The 20,198-nt window shown below is 41.3% G+C and overlaps 1 protein-coding gene across 1 annotated transcript in view; it reads left to right on the forward strand.

Moving 5' to 3' along the window:
- Positions 1-20,198, forward strand: part of LOC105383365 (spectrin beta chain, non-erythrocytic 5) — a 94,194-nt gene that overhangs the window by 67,138 nt on the left and 6,858 nt on the right. The window contains exons 61-76 of the mRNA XM_048629868.1: positions 874-986; positions 1,139-1,339; positions 1,729-1,903; positions 2,194-2,295; positions 2,434-2,544; positions 2,686-2,860; positions 3,098-3,289; positions 3,554-3,684; positions 3,985-4,124; positions 16,057-16,205; positions 16,394-16,599; positions 16,736-16,897; positions 17,059-17,207; positions 19,202-19,388; positions 19,596-19,731; positions 19,925-20,068. Coding sequence (XP_048485825.1) covers positions 874-986; positions 1,139-1,339; positions 1,729-1,903; positions 2,194-2,295; positions 2,434-2,544; positions 2,686-2,860; positions 3,098-3,289; positions 3,554-3,684; positions 3,985-4,124; positions 16,057-16,205; positions 16,394-16,599; positions 16,736-16,897; positions 17,059-17,207; positions 19,202-19,388; positions 19,596-19,731; positions 19,925-20,068 — 2,473 coding nt within the window. The remainder of the gene's footprint in view (positions 1-873; positions 987-1,138; positions 1,340-1,728; positions 1,904-2,193; positions 2,296-2,433; positions 2,545-2,685; positions 2,861-3,097; positions 3,290-3,553; positions 3,685-3,984; positions 4,125-16,056; positions 16,206-16,393; positions 16,600-16,735; positions 16,898-17,058; positions 17,208-19,201; positions 19,389-19,595; positions 19,732-19,924; positions 20,069-20,198) is intronic.

A 20,198-nucleotide genomic window follows, 5' to 3' on the forward strand; every position in this document is an offset into this window, starting at 1 on the left:
TCTAAAGAGCCTAAACTTCACGTTCACTAAAGCGATGATCCTAAAAAATAAAACACGCTGTATAACAACCCAACGCACTTCGTGTACATACACGAGCGGCAGCCATTTTGTTTGCGTATGTGTGTGTGTGAATTTTGGATGCACCTTGATAAATATTGATTTTCTCTAATATTTTGGCTATTTATTGAATAAACCGATATAAATACGTATTATCAATAAAATTATCTGTATAAATGAAATAAATTATTTATTGATGTTTTTACATAACAGTCTAGAAATCAGTTTACAAAGTTACGCACCCTTCAGGCAATAATCCGGTACAATTTTAGATCGATAAAAACTCGATTTTTTGTATTTTTTTATACTATTGATTTATCACTATACCTTCAAAATTGAATAAATAACAAGAAAACATAGTATTTACCTACCTTTTGACGTTTTTTCTATACGAAATCACTATTTTATTACCAACAGTCACGAGTACAAGGACTGTTCAAGGTACCAAAATTTGAATTTCGCGTAATTAGTAAACAAGTGAAGTTTTTGACTCAATAAATGTTGTCGATGGTTGTTTCATTCATATAGAATAAATTACAGGTGATTTCATACTCTATTTGATGGTAATAAATAACTAAAATCACAAAAATCGCGATGAAGTGCTCTTGGGACAGATCTGTCACTAGGCAGACAAGGGGGGTTGGGACAGATCTGGCACACGGCATTCTAGAGGTTAAGGGAAGAGGAACTTTATATGTCTATAATAATATTCTACACATGAGAGACTCTTCTTCTAAAAATATGTGACAACAGGAACCGTAGTGTTTTCTGGGTTGTTAGTAATTCATGACTAATCTAGACGTTGTTCTGTTGCAGCGAGCTGTCGAACATCCAGAGCAAGATCCAGAAGCACGCGGCGTTTGAGTCGGAGCTGGCGGCCAACAAGGGCCGCGTCGACGACGTCGCCAACCACGGCGAGGAACTCATCGGTACGAACGGACCATTACCCATTGTCATAAAACATCTCTTTACGTCATTTACATGTCTTTATGTTTCTACGAGCTCCTCCCGCGTACAGGTGTAAGGGCACAAGCGGCACCCCGTACCCACTAATTATTATAAATGTTATTTATTTCTGCAGAAGCGAAGCACTACGCGTCGGAGGAGATCGCGCGGCACGTGGAGGAGCTGGAGGCGTCGTGGCGCGCGCTGCAGGCGGCGTGCAAGCTGCGGCGCGCGCGCCTGCAGGAGGCGTACCAGGCGCGCGTGTTCCTGCGCGGGCTGGACGACTTCACCGCCTGGCTCGACGACGTGGAGGCGCAGCTGCTCAGCGAGGACCACGGTCAGTGTACCACCGCACTAAACTCTATTCTTTCATCTCAGATACTAATTTGACTAGTGCAAATGTCTTGTTGAATAAAATCTGCGAATTTATACTTGTAAATCTGTATTTGAGATGAAAGAATAGACTTTAGACGATTGCACCCAATCTTTACTATAGATTGTAGTGTCCAAGAGTGTGTAGGTGCACTCATAAAATAGTACAGAAGAGATTCTGTTGAATGGGGATGAATGACTGCCATCACTGGAGATAGGTTAGAAATATGGCAGCATAAATGGATCTCACTTTTCAGAACTAGCATGCAAAAAAAAATATGCTTTGTCAGTAACTTGATAGCAATGCGAGGCTGTTAATGTGTTCAAATGATAATAAAACTGTTTCCGGTGCAGGCAAGGACCTGTCGTCGGTGACGGCGCTGCTGAAGCGGCACGCGCGGCTGGCGCAGGCGGTGGCGGCGCGCGCGGACGCGGCGGCGCAGCTCGCGGACAACGCGCGCCAGCTCGCCGCCGACCAGCACTTCATGGCCGACGACCTGCTGCAGCAGGCCACCAGCGCCAACGACAGGTGCGTAATACACCTCAATCACTGATTTACATACAGGAGACGGTCTCCTTAAGCTGCTTACACACCGGCCATACGAACGCAAACGAACGGGTTTCTTTGACCTTCGTTGCTGCAATCTGCCCCTGTATAATGTATGATAAATATCCATCGTTGGGCTGTCGTTGGGCCGGTCTGTACGCAGCTTTAGACTGACTCATCATGAAACGTACCGACAGCATGGCAACGTTTCGAAGCAAGAAGTTTTCAATTGATCGCTAGACTTGTTACTAATTGGGGTTTCTGTATTGTAGATACCGGCAGCTGCAGGAGCCGCTGCAGATCCGGCAGGACAACCTGGAGGACGCCGCGCTGCTGTACCGCTGGGAGCGCGACGCCGGCGACGAGCTGCGCTGGTCAGTACTTACACCACCACACTACACATTGATATAAGCCAGTCCTTCCAGTCGCATTTATATATAATTCGTGTTGGGAATAGAGCCCAAGGCCAAATATATGGTAGTTTATTAATAGTATTTTGTATAATTGTGTAGGTTGGAGGAACGTGAGCCGGCCGTGATGAACGAGGAGTGCGGCGCGACGCTGGCCGAGGCGCAGACGCTGCAGAAGAAGCACCTCGAGCTCGAGGCGGAGATCAACGCCAGGTACCGTGTACTACCGTATTGTTTATCTTAGTAGAGTTTCCTTTTCATATTACATGAAACTTACTCACTAGGTATATAATCATGATCACCAGTCTCGCTTTTCCATATGTGAATAAAACTTATGTGTGTGTAATGTTGCAGAGAGGCGTCGGTGTCGGCGGTGTGCGGGCGCGCGGCGGAGCTGGTCCGGCGCGGGCACTTCGCGGCCGCCGCGCTGGAGGAGCAGGCGCGCCGCGTGACGCTGGCGCACCGCGCGCTCGCCACGCGCGCCGCCACGCGCACCGCGCGCCTCGCCGCGCACCTCACCACGCTGCAGGTCTGTACCGGAGTCTGCCGTTTCTCATCATTACAAATTGCTCATGACACAATACTTTATTTTTATTTACTAGCTGATTTTCCTTTTTCCAGACCAATTTTTTCTTCGCTTCTCAACTTACTATTACTGTATTAGAGGGATATTGAAGTGTAAATTTGCAGAAGAGAAGCTTTATAAGCCTACAACATAAATGACATGAATGTACAAAAATGTATTAAAACTGTATTTCCCGTGCAGTTGATGTCAGAGATCGCGGAGGCGACGGAGCAGCTGCGCGGGCACCGCGCGGCGCTGGAGTCGGCGGACGTGGGGCGCGACGAGGCGTCCGTGCACGCGCTGGCCACGCAGCTGGACGCGCGCCGCCGCCTGCTGGCCGCGCAGCAGCGCGCGCTGCAGCCGCTGCAGCAGCAGGCCACCGCGCTCGCGCAGGTTAGTGCCGACAGCCACATAAGAGCGTCACCGCATAGGGGGTTACTCTATACTCTATAGTCTCTATACCGACGAACAACGAACGAACTTAACGAAGAGCTGACGAACGAAGAAGCTTAAATGCAATCGGCACATTTAATACAACGAGGTAGAGTCGTGGCTCGCAGCAGCAGAGCTTCGAAACTTGTTTTTTCGTCATATAGAGTGACCCCCCAGTGCACCAATGTTTTCGTACTTGTTGTAACGTATTGTTGTTGATAACAGAAGGAGAACGCGAGCGCGGAGGAGCTGGCGGCGGCGGCGGCGGCGGAGGCCGTGCTGAAGGAGTACGAGGACATGAAGCTGCTGTGCGCGCGCCGCGAGCAGCGCCTCGACCACAGCCTCAAGTACTTCAAGTACGTACCTACCACTACAATGAATACTAAAACATTTTTTTAAGTAACCAATATACTGTTTCTTTTTGTGTGCAATAAAGAGTATTTTATCTTTATCTTATGCTAAAATAAGATTTCTTTTAAACGACACGTTTGGTTAGTACCGGCTTTATATCGCTTCGTAAGTTATACTAGTGTTGTAGAGCGGTGGTGGCGTAATGAATAAGGCCTAGTCCTCTCAATCGAGAGGATTACAGTCGTGAGTGCATATGCATGTGTGTGTATGTATGTATATTGACGCGTTTTGTGTACTGTGTGCAGGTTCGTGGAGGAGTGCCTGGAGACGACGGCGTGGCTCGGCGAGCAGATGTCGGCGGCCGCCAGCGAGGACTACGGGCTGGACGTGGAGCACGTGGAGACGCTGCAACAGGCCTTCGACTACTTCCTGCAGCAGATACACGGTACCTATAACTACTTGTACAGCATGTAATTGAATACCACGAGTTGTTCGTAATGAAATGAAATATCCGCGGTGGTATTCAAAACCTTTAATTAGCCTTATCAACAAAAAAAATAAAATTCATAAAAAATGGAAAATATACAACAGGCTATCCGACTACGAAAACTACTCTTCCTTGCGCCGGATGCAAAAAAAGTTAGAAAAGGATTGCTTTAACGCATTTATTTCAAATGCGGAAGATAATATAAAAATAAATTCAAAGCATTTTTGGTCATACATAAAATCACGAAAAAGTATTAATGAAATCCCAGACACAATTTACTTTGGTGAAAGTTCTATGGGTTTAGACGGCCAATCAATAGCTAACATTTTTAACACATTCTTTCATTCAGTTTTCGAAAAGGACCAAATTGCTGACAATATTCCTGACAATAAGAATTATCTTAACAACACCACAATACTTTGCTCTGTGGATATAAGCATTGATCTAGTTGAAAAATATTTAAAAATGCTAGACACCTCTAAGGGATGTGGGCCTGATGGTCTTCATCCATTATTTTTGCAACGCTGCCATCGTCAACTTTCAACCCCAATTACTGTTTTATTTAGAATGTCTTTGGATACCTGCGTAGTTCCAGTAAAATGGAAGCAGTCTCTTGTAACACCTATTTATAAAGGAGGTGGTGATTAGTATATATTAGTGGTTCTAATGTTCTATTAAAGTCTAGCGAAGTAAAACACAGTTGATCGTTTGCACATTTATTCACGACTGGCGCAACCTACCCACACATTGATATAGTAATACGACAGATACATCACATTCCTTCACCCTTATTTACTAATTACTAAGACTAATACCTATAACACTTATCAAGTTATCACTAATCCTCATGTTGGTTGGTATACATAATATAAATATAGGTAAGTACTTAGATCTCTGAAATGAACAGCAATAACAATAGTAAGTACTTATACCTACCTACTCGCAAAGGGATTTGTTAGGAATACAATGATAAGACAGTAGGTACTTTGTACAATACCAATAAAGAAAACTACTTATTTTAAATTACATTATTGTAGACAGATCATAGTAGTTAGATCATGATTTATAAACAACTATAATATGAAACCGTAGTGTTATGGTCTGTGGCAAGACCTTATTAAATTAATGACAAAACAAACTTAAATGTACATTAATTAGATACGTTTTAACTAATACTGATGATCGAAATTACATCTTAACACTGTCTTACAATAAGTATTGTTATTTAATGAAAACAATAAAGTTATAACATGATAACAACAATGAAACTAATGTTTATGATTACATTTTATTATTAATTACCTAAGTATACCTATTTGTTAACTGTAAGTACATACTAGCGAGCCTAATCAATTTCACCCCAACCATATCTAACTACTGGTTTCCTGGTTCGGACTGGGTACCTACTACTGCTAGGTGTCGGGTCATTGCCCGCGGCTGCCCCCGCGGCCGGCGCGCCCCCCGCCGCGGCCGGAGCCTCGCTCGCCGGCGGGCCCTGCTCCGAAGGCGCCCCACCAGCCTCTGCTGGAAGCTGAACCTGTGAGCTCGATGCCTGCTCGACCTCTCTCGTATCATCCATACATGATTCTACTGGGCAAACCATTGAACCCCTAGATCTACGTCTACGATTGCGGTATGATGACACGATGACCCCACATTACGCACCCTAATTCATCATATAGCTCATGCCGTCTATTATAATAAGGCTTTAATTGATCTATCTCCACTGTTGTAGGCCAACCATCTCTAATGAAGCTAAGTACCCTACTTAATATTGGATCGCGTATTGTATTTTTCTTAATCGCGTTATTGTCTAAGAGCAACGCATCCGACGCAAAATGAAGATAAGATTGTTCAGGTGATTCAACTATTTTAATTGAATCGTGAACCGGTAACCTTGACAGAGCGTCGGCCCCATTATCGTTTGTTCTAACATATTGTATCTCGTAGTTATACGCAGATAAAATAATTGCCCACCTTTGCATGCGACTGGCAGCCATCGAGGGTACACCCATTTTCGAACTAAATATGCTGACCAGTGGCTTATGATCCGTTTTAAGAATAAAATTTCGCCCATACAAATATTGATGAAACTTTTGCACACAATATATAATAGCTAAAGCCTCCCTATGTATTTGCGAATAGTTAGTTTCTGCGTCATTGAGTTTACGTGAAACGTAGGCGACGGCGCGCTCGCGCCCCCTGGCGTCCCGCTGCGACAACACGCCGCCGACGCCGCGCGCGCTGGCGTCGCACGTCAGCACCAGCGGCAGCGCCGGGTCGTAGTGTGCCAGCACCTCACTGCTCAACAGGACCTCTTTCACCTTACGAAAAGCCATTTCACACTCGTCCGTCCAGGACCAACGCATTTGTTTCCTCAACAACCTATACAACGGATATAGAATGTCGCTAATATTCCTTACAAATTTCGCATAAAAATTTACCATACCTAGAAACGCTCGTACTTCCGTAACATTTGTAGGTGTGGGCATTTCTTTAATAGCTTCTAATTTCTTAGGATCCGGTCTTACCCCATTTTTGTTAATGATAAACCCTAAGTAGACCACCTCATCCGCCATAAAAACACATTTCTGTTTTTTCAATTTAAATCCATTAAGACTTAATATTTCGAACACGGCATTTAACGACTTTAAATGTGATTCTTGATCTTTCCCATAAATTAAAATATCGTCTAAAAATACTTTAACATTAGGAACATCTTTGAAAAGATTTGTCAGAATCCTTTGGAAAATACCTGGTGATGAAGCTAAACCATAAACTAAACGGTTATACCTAAACAACCCTCTATGGGTATTAATAATCGTTAAATCTTTAGAATCATCCAGGCAAATTTGATTATATGCCTGTGAAAAATCAATTTTTGAATATTTTTCACTTCCGGCCAGGTCAGAAAATAACCATTTGTTAGTCGTATACCTCGAAATCACAAAATCCTTGTAGCTTTTCACCTATTCGCATTTCGCCGCGATATCAAAATTTCTGAATAGATTTTTACTCTTCTAGTATAATTTTTGATCGCTACTGACAATTGTCTGAAAAAATCATATTAGATTTACTTTCCTGCCTGTCTTCACTGTAGTCGCTTTTCACCTTGATAGATATTTGTTTGTAATGCATTATTAGGTACATATCGCGATATTTCTTTTACACTACAACAATATGCGACCCAAATAAGATGCGACATAAAATACTTACTTGCTATTCAAAATATATGCAGCTTAATAAATAAGCTATTGATAATACATGCTACATAAAAATTTGCTACTGTTGTAAAAATCTGTTAAAAATATATGCTAGTAACAAAATATACTACCGATATTATACGCTACAACAAAAAACGCTATCGCGGCGAAATGCGAATAGGTGAAAAGCTACAAGGATTTTTTGATTTCGAGGTATACGACTAACAAATGAAAATAACTCTTCCATCCTAGGAATTGGATATCGATCGATCATTAATACGGGGTTCAAAGTTACCTTGAAGTCGGCACATAAGCGCAATGTACCATCACTTTTGTTGATCGGTACCAACGGTGTAGCCCAATCTGAACAATCCACGGGCTCAATGATGCCGTCCCTCAGCATGGCATCGAGCTCCAGGTCCACTCTCTCCCTCATGGCGAAGGGCAGCGGCCGCGCGCGGCAGAACACCGGCTCGGCGCCCTCTCGCAGGCGCAGCCGCGCCGTGCCGCCCGTGTAGCGGCCCAGTCCGCCATCCAGTACGTTTTTATGTCTGAGGAGAATATCATTCAATTGTTTACACTCGCTAGTAAAATGTACCTGATCATTACAATTACCGAAAGTAGGTATAGTTACAGACAGTTCAGTTAACCACGACCTACCTATTAACGACGTTACACCCTTTTCAATAACAAACAAGTCTAATTGCTTTTTACAACCATTATATTCAACCTCGGGTTTTATAATACCTAAAGGTCGTAAGCGACTTCCATCGTAGAATTTAAACACGATATCACTCGGTTGTAACACTAAATGACTAAACATTGTTTCAAAAGTTTGTTTACTTATGCATGAACTAGATGACCCCGTATCGATCTCCATGATTAATTCTTTACCATCAACCGTAACAGGCATGCTTACCGGTTTATATGATCTCAGAGCCATTTGAAACATCGGTTCTTCTTCCTCCGAGTGGTCGCTATCGGTTTGCGCCACGAAATTTGCGTAACTCGATGTAGCCCGCCTTCCGCCATTGTTGCCATGGCCCGCGCGCTCTCCACGTGGCCCGCCACCACGCCATGCCCCACCCCCTTGCTGGTTTCCAGGGCACATTTTTCGTAAGTGGCCCACCACGTTGCACCTTCCACACTTGAGTCGTTTATAGCGACAAACTTTACTGTCGTGATTATTGCCTCCGCAACACGCGCACACAACCGTGCCCTGTGACGTTCGTTCCCGCTGTGAGTCTCCGCCCCCGCCGCCGCCCGCTCTCCGGCCCGAGCCCGAGCCGGCGCCCGCGCTGCGCGACGCCGCCATCTTGTGCACCGCGGCCTCCGCTGCGGCGCCCCCTGGCGTCCTGGACCCGACCTCCACAGCTGCCGCATCACTTTCTGCTGCCTCTAATGAACAGGCTAATGATATTGGGGGTTTCCGCCAGAGGGCGCATACAAGTAAACAAAGCATCGTAAACATTTTTTATTTAAAAATAGTAAAAGTGCTTACATATCAGTTAAAGTGACATATATACAACTATAATGGCTTAAATATCGTGACATATCGTTATACGCCAAAAATTCAGTGAACTATAGAAAATTAAGGGATTTTAGTGAGTGGATCTTATTTTCCATAAAAAGTGATAAATTCATTTACAACTAAAACGTTCAATGTGCTCCAAACATAACGGAACCTGAGTGTAAAAAACTGAAAATAAGAGTTTTCAATAAAGCAGCCTTTAATGTGTTAAAATTTCAAATATTATTCTTTAACGGACAAAAAGTGAAGTGATCCGGACTTTAAAAATATCAGTGGTGACATCTGTTATTTTATATAGAAACTACCAGCTACCTAATCGATCAAGTAACTCACCGACTGAGGTTTATATTGTACTGGCTTTTCGCTTAAACCTGCACAGCTTAAGTGGCGCACTGGCTAAGAGCGCATACTCACAACCAAGAGACCCTGGTTCAATTCCTTGACGATCACATTCTTTTTTTTTTTATGTGCTATATTATATTCATTTGTGGTATAAAGAAATAGCTACAATGAATAACTCTTGTGATAATATCACTATAAGAAGGACACAAGTAAATAATACAACGGTTAATAGAAATGAATCCTTACTTGACATTAGCTATCAGAGCTTGCCCGAAACTGTGGGATATGACAACAAAGAACATTCGGATTTGATAGAAAAAATTGGTATCTTGACTATAAAACTAGAAACTGCAAATGGAGAAATTGATAATTTAAATTTGGAAAATTCATTGCTGAAGAAATAAATAACTGATTGCCAAAATAAACTTAAAATATATAAATCATTGGGAATAGATGATCTAAACAGTTCCACCCCTACAAAATATTTATCACCGCAGTATAGAAGAATAAGACCGACAAATGTGCAATCCGGAATCCCTAGAACGTCACCGAATCAATTCACGTGCCGATCTGCAAAGTTCCTAACAGATTGTCGAGCGGCAACTCCAACAAACAACCATATCTTACAGAAATCATTTAAGACAAGTTCTCCTAAAGATAAACAGATGCCTACTCACAACAATAAAGTTTATCGGCCCGAAGATGACGTGGCCACTATCCGTCTAACAGAATCGCCTACACTGGACCCAAAACCTGATACAAGGCAAAGAGTTGCTCTGTTCTCTGATGCGGAGGGGAGAGGTATGCGACCATTTCTACAAAATCTGCTAGGAGGAGGATTCAAGGTGTGCTCATTCCTCAAACCAAATGCTACTTTGGACCAAATCATGGAAGGTTGTGACCACAATTGTAGAGACTTTACTAAAAAAGATTATATTATAATCATCACGAAATCAATTGACAAAAACCCTTTGAAACTTCAGTCCTTTCTGTATTACTACCTCAACATGCTTCAACATACAAATGTTATCTTTGGTGAAATATGTACTAGTAAGTTTTTAAATGAAGCTAAGCTCAATAGCGTCATAAATTTAATATGTAACAACTTCAACCACGCCACCTTTGTCGACTTCCAGGCTGCTGGTATCCGGAATAATAGTAAATTGATAAAATGTAGAGTATTGTTACGAGAAATCCTCAAACAATGTTATCATCACAATTACACAGAATTTAAATCAGCTAGTAATGTAAGTAGTGCAGATAAAGGTACTCAAACTGTTAACAACGCTCTAAGCTTAGATGACTCCAATTGCAATGAGATTGTTGAAAGTGCTAATGACAATGGTGATAAGCTTTTTCGCTAGTACTTGCACTACTGAGCCGATGATTAACGTTAAAAAATGTTCTAAAGAGTTACATAGAGAAGTTCACATTTTTCATCAAAATGTTTGTAGTATATCTAATAAAAAGGATGATTTTGAATTATATATTAGCGGTCTAGACAAGCAACCTATGTATGTATGTATGACTGAACACTTTTTAAATAAATTCTCGGCACCGCTTTTTAACATGAACCATTACTATATGGCCGCATGCAATACTAGAGGGATTAAGTCTAGAGGTGGCTCTCTCATATTAGCTCACCAAAATTGTAAATGTGAAGAGCTAGAAATCTGTAAAAAGATGTACAAAATTGACAGTTTTGAATTATGTGGTGTAAAAGATAATGATACAAACTTAATAATTTTGTGCTTGTACCGCACACCTACTGAAAAAAACTTTGTTGAGTTTATTACTAAACTGGAATCACTGCTGGAACACTTTTTCAGCAAGAAGGTTATTCTTGTGGGTGATTTTAACGTAGACCTACTGACAAATAATAGATACAAAAACGATTTTTTAAATATTTTGACATGTTATAATTTTCGACCACTATTTGACGAAGCAACGTTCATTCGAAATAATTCACTATCATGTATTGATAATTTTTTGACTAATTTACCCACTGATGACATAACTAATATTGAAATTGACCACAATAATCTAGCTGACGGACATGCAGGTATTTCTGGCACCTACAAAACTACACTCGTGTCATCAAACAATAGTAAATTTAGTAATAATCAGGGTATTTACAAAGAGCAAAGAACTTATTGTAAAAAAAACAAAGACACTTTCAGAGACAAAATTTTAAACCAAAACTGGCATGCATTAGGTGTAAATGGCTTTCTATGTAAATTCACTGAAATATTCCATTGCAGCTTTCCAAAACGTAAAAGAAAAATAAACTCAAATATTGAGAACAAAAATCGTTGGATATCAAAAGGCATAAGGGTCTCCAGTAAAATGAAGCGTTTTTTAAGTTCTGGAAATAAATCCAATACCGACGCTTCTATTTTGGTTTACAAGCATAATTATATTTCCCAATACCGTAAAGTTATTAGAAGTCTAAAACGGAATACTGTCATAAAAGAACTTGTAAAAACTGAATTTTCATCGAAATCAATATGGAACGTGGTTAACAAACATCGTAACAAAAAAAAATGTAAACATGAAAAAAAGCTGACATTAAAACTTGAAAATAGAATTACTGATGACCCAAGACTTGTAGTGGACACATTTTCGAAACTTTTTGATCATAGCGAAATTGCTACCACAGAAAATTTTAACGCAGCTCATACTATATTGACAACCAACACGGTAAGAACAGAAGACTGTATGTATCTTAAAGCTGTTACACCGGCAGAGTTAGTCAAATTAGTAGCTAGCATGAAAAATAAGAAATCGTTTGGATTTGATGAAATCCCAATCAATATTGTGAAAGAAAATATCGATGTATTGGCAGAACCGTTGTCATTTTTCTTTAATAACTGCATGGAACATACAATTTTCCCAGAACAGCTGAAAATTGCGAAAATATTACCGGTTTTAAAAAAGGGATCAAAAACTGACCCCAAGAAGTATAGGCCTATTTCGCTACTACCAACCTTATCAAAGATTTATGAAAAACTTCTGAAAAGCAGACTGACTGTTCATCTTAACTTGAACAAAGTATTAAATGACAGACAATTTGGCTACCAAAAAGGTGTAGGTACAAGTGATGCCATTGACTCTCTAGTAGATGACATCGTCAAAAAACTCAATGACAAGAAAAAGGTTGTTGGCCTATTCCTGGATCTGAGTGCCGCTTTTGACACAGTGGATCACACAATATTGCTCGACAAACTAGATCACTATGGAGTTAGAGGACAAGCTCTTGAGATATTTAAAAGTTACCTTCAAAACAGATATCAATTTGTTGAAATAAAATTTGAAGAAACTGGCGAGGAAAAGGTATTTAAATCTAACATGAGTAAGGTGACAAGAGGTGTTCCACAAGGATCAATTCTGGGACCACTCTTTTTTATAACTTTCACAAACGATCTGATAACCTACATACACAACAATATACCAAATATAGAACTGGTGGTATTTGCGGATGACACTAATGCTGTTCTATATGCTGACGATATTGAAACCCTAAACCAAAACGTTACTGCTGCTCTAAATGCGTTCAAGATGTGGTTTAGTTGCAATAAACTCCATCTTAACCCAAGTAAGACTAGTGCTATGCTCTTTAGAAACACCGCTAGGAATGAGGACACCCTTAATATTCATTTTGACGGAGATCAGATAGGTTTAGTGGAGACAGTTAGGTTCTTAGGTATAAATATAGATTCGTTTTTAAACTGGAAGCAGGAACTTACCGCAATAGAGGGTTCAATCAGCTCGGCATGCTATGCTCTCAGAACTTTAAGAGACGAGCTGACTTTGGAAAACCTTAAAATGGTATATTACGCATTAGTTGAATCCAGGTTGAGGTACAGCATCATGTTTTGGGGTCAGAGTCATGACTACAACATGAAAAAAGCATTTACAATCCAGAAACGGGCCATCCGTACAATGGTCCGGATTCCACCCTGGGACTCGTGTAGGGAACACTTTGTGAGGTTAGGAATATTAACTGCCCCTTCCTTGTATATTTTTGTACTACTCACAAAGTTATCAAAAAATCTACCCAGATACGAATCAGCAGATCTTAAGGAAGCGCGAAATAAAACAAGGAGGAGAGATATTCGCATTAATTCTCTGAGCGCCAGACTCAAAATTGCGGAACATAGTGCGCGATATCAGGCTGTGTTCTTATACAATAAACTACCAATTGACTTGAAACAAATTGACAAAATAACTTTATTTAAGAATTCTTTACGTGCCTTCTTGTTGGAAAAGTGCTTCTACTCAGTTGACGAATTTATTAACTTGCATGTGCATGACCTATTTTGACTTGTTTTTTTTTATTATTTGTATTATTTTAGTATTTTGTTTTGTATTGCATTATTATAATCATTGTGTAATTTTATTGTGTGACATTCAAATACAATGTATTATTGTGAAAGAATAAATGAAATGAAATGAAAATTGCCTTAGAAAATTGTATTTTCTCCTCCGCGAACAGCCTTTGACGAATTACGTCCATAGATAGACCACACACAAACTGGTCTCTTAAATTATCGTCCAGCGCACTACCAAAGTCACAGAATCTAGACAGTTTCTTTAGCACCGCCACGTATTGTATGACTGACTCACCACTTTCTTGCCGTCTTTGCCGAAATCGATACCGTTCCGCCAGTATGGAAGGCGTAGGTTGCAGGTGATCTTGAACAACCTTCACCAGCTCTTCGAGTTTCAGTTGACTAGGAGATTTAGGACTCACTAGATTGACCATGAGCTCGTACGTAGCCTCACCCACCACAGCGATTAACGTCGGCAATTGCAAGTCCTCTTTGATTGCGTTGGCTTCAAAGTACATGTGGAGCCGCTCGCAGTACAGAGACCAATTCCCGTTTTCCACGTCAAATTCCCCGATTTTCCCAATCGACATGTTGACAAAAACAGTCACGCACTCCAATTTTTTTCCAATCGTCGCCAAATAGTATATATTAGTGGTTCTAATGTTCTATTAAAGTCTAGCGAAGTAAAACACAGTTGATCGTTTGCACATTTATTCACGACTGGCGCAACCTACCCACACATTGATATAGTAATACGACAGATACATCACAGTGATAAGCACAACGTATGCAATTATAGAGGCATATCTAAGCTCAATGTTATTCCTAAACTGTTCGAAAAAATTATATATGATGTTATGTTTCCCTCAGTTAGACCGTATTTAATAAACTCCCAGCATGGTTTCATTAACAGAAAATCCACTGAATCTAATCTATGTGAATATATTGATAGTGTATTGAATGCTTTGGACGAAGGATTTCAGGTGGATGCCGTCTATACCGATTATTCAAAGGCGTTTGATAAAATATCACACAATCTGCTAGTAAAAAAACTAGATTTATTCGGTATACACGGTAATCTTCTGCGATGGTTGGTTTCTTATTTAAAAAATAGGTCGCAAGCGGTTTCTATTAAGGGATATACATCGTCGTTCATTCCTATCTCTTCTGGCGTTCCCCAGGGCTCCCACTTAGGTCCCCTTCTTTTCAACATTTTTATTAATGACGTAACAAATATATTAAATAACTCAGATTCTTTATTATATGCCGACGACACCAAAATATTTATTAAAGTTAAGTCAATAGAAGACTGTCATAATTTACAATCAGATCTGAACAATCTATTAAATTACTGCGAACTTAATAAAATTTCTCTTAATATCGATAAGTGCTGCGTTATATCTTTTACTAGGAAAAAAAACCATATTTTATACGATTACAATTTTAATCATAAAAGTTTAAGAAGGGTAACCGAAGTGAGAGACCTAGGCGTTCATCTCGACAAAGTAAAGACTTTAAACAACCGAACACTCTTATTTTGCTTTTTAACTCATTTGTAAGATCCGTTCTTGAATACGCGTCTACGGTATGGAACCCTCAATACCTAAATCATATATACAACATAGAAAGAATTCAAAATAAATTCATAAAAAGATTAAAATATAAATTTAAATTTTTTGACACTAGTTGCTTTCTATCACTCGAAAACCGTCGTGAAATGAGAGACCAGATGTTTCTTTACAAGATTATCAACCACTACGTCGATAGTCCATACCTACTCAGTAGAATATATTTATATTGTAAATACAATTCCCGTCATCAAAAGGCTTTTGTGATACAGAACTGTAGTAGAAATTATACAAAGAATCGCTTTGTTATACGAGCTTGCGAGAATTATAATAAGTTGCATAAGCAAGCTGATCTATTTCATGAAAAACCATTGTGTTATAAGAAAAAAATAATGAGTACCTACCTTAAAAACTGATTACGTATAAAATTTGCAAAGGTGAACTTACTATATGTAATTTTAGATTATAAGTAAAATCATGTTGTTATATGTACCTACTATAAGTTACTGATGTTTTGTTTTAATGTTTAAATTCTTTGTGAAACTTTATTGGCTTGTGTATAAACTTAATGTTAGTTTATAAGTGAAATATTATAAAGCTGTTTGTTTCCAAATAAAGAAAATTAAAATTAAAATTAAAATACCACTGCGCAGAAATGATTCATTTGTAGGTCATCTTGAATATGTCACTAAGCTATTTATACGCGCTCACTGCTCTTTTATCGTAATATTTTCAATGCATTGTGTAGTACACAGTATTGTCAGTTTGATGTTTTAGTTATGTTTCTTGCCTTATCGTTATGTTTCATTGATTAATTACAGCGAAAAGTACTTCAAGACGTAGATACATTTTAGTAAATGGCCTATAAGGTAAATATGAATGTAAACCCGTAATAAAGCATATTGTGTGTTGCAGCGAACGAGGGTCGCATCGAGAGCGTGTGCGAGGCGGGGCAGGCGCTGCTGGAGGCGGGCGCGGGCGACGCGGAGCGCGTGCGCGCGCGCCTCGAGGACCTGCGCGGCCTGTGGGACGACCTCAACGAGCTGGCGCAGGCCCGCCAGGAGGTCAGTACAACACTACTATATTAGACAGATATAGTGTCTAGTGTATCAACGAGTTCACCTGAGAACAGCGGCATCCGAAAGAGTCTATTTTGTGGGTGTACGCGAACTCGCTCATTCATTGAACAATGTGAATATTGCGTATCCTTACGGAATCTCCTCTACATAACTGGGGTTTGTTTGTGTTGCAGGCGCTGGCGGGCGCGCGGCAGGTGCACGAGTTCGACCGCTCGGCGGACGAGACGCTGGCGTGGGTGCTGGAGAAGGAGGCGCTGCTAGAGGGCGACGCGCCGCGCGCCAGCGAGCTGCACGCGCGCGGGCGCCGCCTGCAGGCGCTCAGCGCAGACCTGGCCGCCGTGCGCACGCAGCACACCCGCCTCGCCGACCAGGCCCAGCAGTGAGTACTGAGCAGCGAGCTGCACACGCCTCGGAGACAAACAAATGTCACGAAATACACTAGGCAAAAAACGCTCATAATGAACAGAAGCGCATGATTTTTTTTTTTATCTTGAACACTGTTTTTTGCATTATAGATTGGGCGAGTTATTCCCGGACGCGCAGTCGCACGTGTCGTGCAAGCTGCAGCAGGTGTCGGCGGCGCTGCAGCGCGTGGCGGAGCGCGCCGCGCAGCAGCAGCAGCAGCTCGAGCTCGCCACGCAGCTGCAGGCGCACTTCTCCACCTACCACGACCTGCTGTGAGTACCACTACATCTACCTAATTTAGCGTATATAAAACTAAAGAAATTATCCGACCAAAGCAAAGATTTTGAATACCGAAGAAGATAATGTTCTTTGACTTATTGTAATTTTAGATTCTGTAAATATTTTGTTAACGACGTTGGTTGTATACCCCCAGTGCGTGGACGAACGAGACGCTGGCGCGCGTGACGGCGCCGGAGCTGGCGCGCGACGTGGCGGGCGCGGAGCGGCTCGTGGCGCGCCACGACGACATCCACGCCGAGATAAAAGCCAAGGACGACGAGTTCAACGCGCTCTACGCCGACGGTCAGTGACAACACTTTGCGTCATCATTTACCAACCACGATGGCAACAAAAAAATCAGCGAACCAAAATACCAACCGTCTAGCATAGTAAAGGCGATGGAATGTCGCGATTTCTAAGCGGCTAGGCTAGTGCGCTCTGACTGGATGTCAAAATCCCTCGCCATGTCGTAGGTGTCTGCGTAGGCCTTAATGATTCCTCCGTTATACAGGGTGTCCCAAAAGTCAACGTCATCCCTTAAAGGGCTGATAGGTCAGCTTATGAGAGGCCAGAATATCACAATATGACCTTAGTAAAAACTTGATAATTTTCGAGGTATTGACACTTTTATAAATTTGCTGAAAATCAACACCTTGGATCAGTTTTTTGCGTACCGCCGGTACAAAAATTCATATTGTTAGAATTTGTCTGGTGTTGCATCACCCTGTATAGCTGCTATTGATCGCAGTCAAAAAAAATATCGAGTAATGCTGTATGTTTAAAAAAAACACGGTTTTCAAAGTCATAAAAGGTAATCGTATTTTTTTATAAACAACTTTGACTCTACATTCTGTAAAAAAAATATACCACGCAAACCTGGCACCTTATTTGAAAAGATTGCTCATTTAATGCAGTTTCCAAAATGGTATGAAACGTTGCTATTGTTTCAATTAACAAAAGAGTTATTGCTATTTTAGTACAAAACGACCTCGATGTAAAATTGTTTGAAGGGAATTTATCTGACTGAATTTATTAAGGGTAAGTCATTTTGGAATGAGTAAAAGTAAAATAGGTGGTGTGGCCGGGAGTGGGAAAAGAGACAACGTTGTCACAGTTAATAAAAAATACGCATTTTGAGTATCTTTCTCGAAAAAAGTGGACTATAGCAACTCCACATTCCCCATAAATGTAGCGCATGGTAACGTACATTCCTGAGTAGTGCTGATGTGTGCTATTGTACAAGTAAAACGCTTACACATGTACATTGTACACCCACAGTATCCAAAAAAGGGACAGATCAGTTTGTCATTAACATTACCTCTAATTACTTGTTATTCATTTTAAAGTTATTGTTAAACAAAACCAAACTCTCAAAATTATGATTATGACCATTAATGAGTATTATTTTTTGCTGATTATGTACTTTATATAATAATGTGGTGTTATAATTTTGAGAAATAAAAATAAAAGTCAATAAATGTTTGTTTTTTTTAAATAAGGTGTAAAAAACGCAAAATATGTTTTATAAGAGTTTGGTAAGTTTTTTCTTAGCTATTTTTGCGTCGTCTCTTTTCCCACTCCCGGCCACACCACCTATTTTACTTTTACTCATTCCAACATGACTTACCCTTAATAAATTCAGTCAGATAAATTTCCTTCAAACAATTTTACATCGAGGTCGTTTTGTACTAAAATAGCAATAACTTTTTTGTTAATTGAAACAATAGCAACGTTTTATACCATTTTGGAAACTGCATTAAATGAGCAATCTTTTCAAATAAGGTGCCAGGTTTGCGTGGTATATTGTTTTTACAGTATGTAGAGTCAAAGTTGTTTATAAAAAAATACGATTACCTTTTATGACTTTGAAAACCGTGTTTTTTTAAACATACAGCATTACTCGATATTTTTTTTTGACTGCGATCAATAGCAGGGCTATACAGGGTGATGCAACACCAAACAAATTCTAACAATATCGATTTTTGTACCGGCGGCACGCAAAAAACTGATCCAAGGTGTCGATTTTCAGCAAATTTATAAAAGTGTCAATATCTCGAAAATTATCGAGTTTTTACTAAGGTCATATTGTGATATTCTGGCCTCTCATGAGCTGACCTATCAGCCCTTTAAGGGATGACGTTGACTTTTGGGACATCCTGTATAAGCAGCGTGCAATAACAATGGCATGATAGCTAGACTTATCAGGATCTGTACATTTAGCATGGGGGATCAAGTATCCCATTGTGTGGATTATTGTCGGTATAACCAACCTAATAATTGTCGCGTCTTCCCCTCAGGCGAGAAGCTGGTGTCGGAGGGGCACTTTATGTCGGCGGAGATCTCGGAGCGCATGGCGGGGCTGCGCGCGCGGCGCGAGCTGCTGGCGCGCACGTGGGGGCTGCGCGCCGCGCTGTACCGCACGCACCTCGACGCGCTCTGCTTCCGCCGCGACGCCGACGCGCTCGACCACTGGATCTCCACCAGGTACACTACCTAATCACTCGTTAACCCGCTGCAAGTTTGCGTTACAAGTTTGCGTGTCAAACTAGCCGGCATTATGCGACATACTACGATGGTCACGCATCGCTGGATATTTATTACAGGTTCCAAGCAACAAAGAAAGCGTTGACAATTTTGTGGTTATTTGTGAAATTAATTTCTGAGTTGCAAGTAATGTGCGTGTTTGTGCAGAGTGCCGCTGGTGCGCGACGGCAAGCTGGGCGAGTCGCTGGCGCAGGTGGAGGAGATGATCAACCGCCACCGCGACCTGGAGGAGACCATCGAGGCGCAGCGCGACCGCTTCGAGGCGCTCAAGCGGATCACGCTCGTGAGTACACCACTACTAGCAGGATTACAAAGGCGGCTGCAGAGGGGATGAGGTGTGCCCAATACGGATTTTTCTGTAGTGTTTTAGAGTCTCTCCCTCTGCCCAGCAATCATTTGACAATAGGTTGTGAATTTCGAGTCTTAACCGGTATTGATACAATTTTATTGACATCATAAGCACTTGTACCCGACAGGTGGAGGCGGCCTTCAAGCAGCAGCAGGAGGAGGAGGAGGCGGCGCGGCGGGAGAGCGCGGCGCGCGCCGCCGCCGAGCGCGCCGAGGCCCTGCGCCGCCAGGAGGTGGAGCGCCTCGCGCGCGAGCGCCGCCGCGACACGCAGGTCAGTCACGCGCATACCTGCATATACTGGACTGAACCAGCGAGAACGAGCAGCGAACGCAAGAGAATGATAGAAAATGTTTCATGGCTAAAAGTTGTTGACGAATTTCAATTCAATACATAAGCATTAT

The sequence above is a fragment of the Plutella xylostella genome, chromosome 24 (assembly GCF_932276165.1).
Source record: "Plutella xylostella chromosome 24, ilPluXylo3.1, whole genome shotgun sequence".
NCBI classification, from domain to species: domain Eukaryota; kingdom Metazoa; phylum Arthropoda; class Insecta; order Lepidoptera; family Plutellidae; genus Plutella; species Plutella xylostella.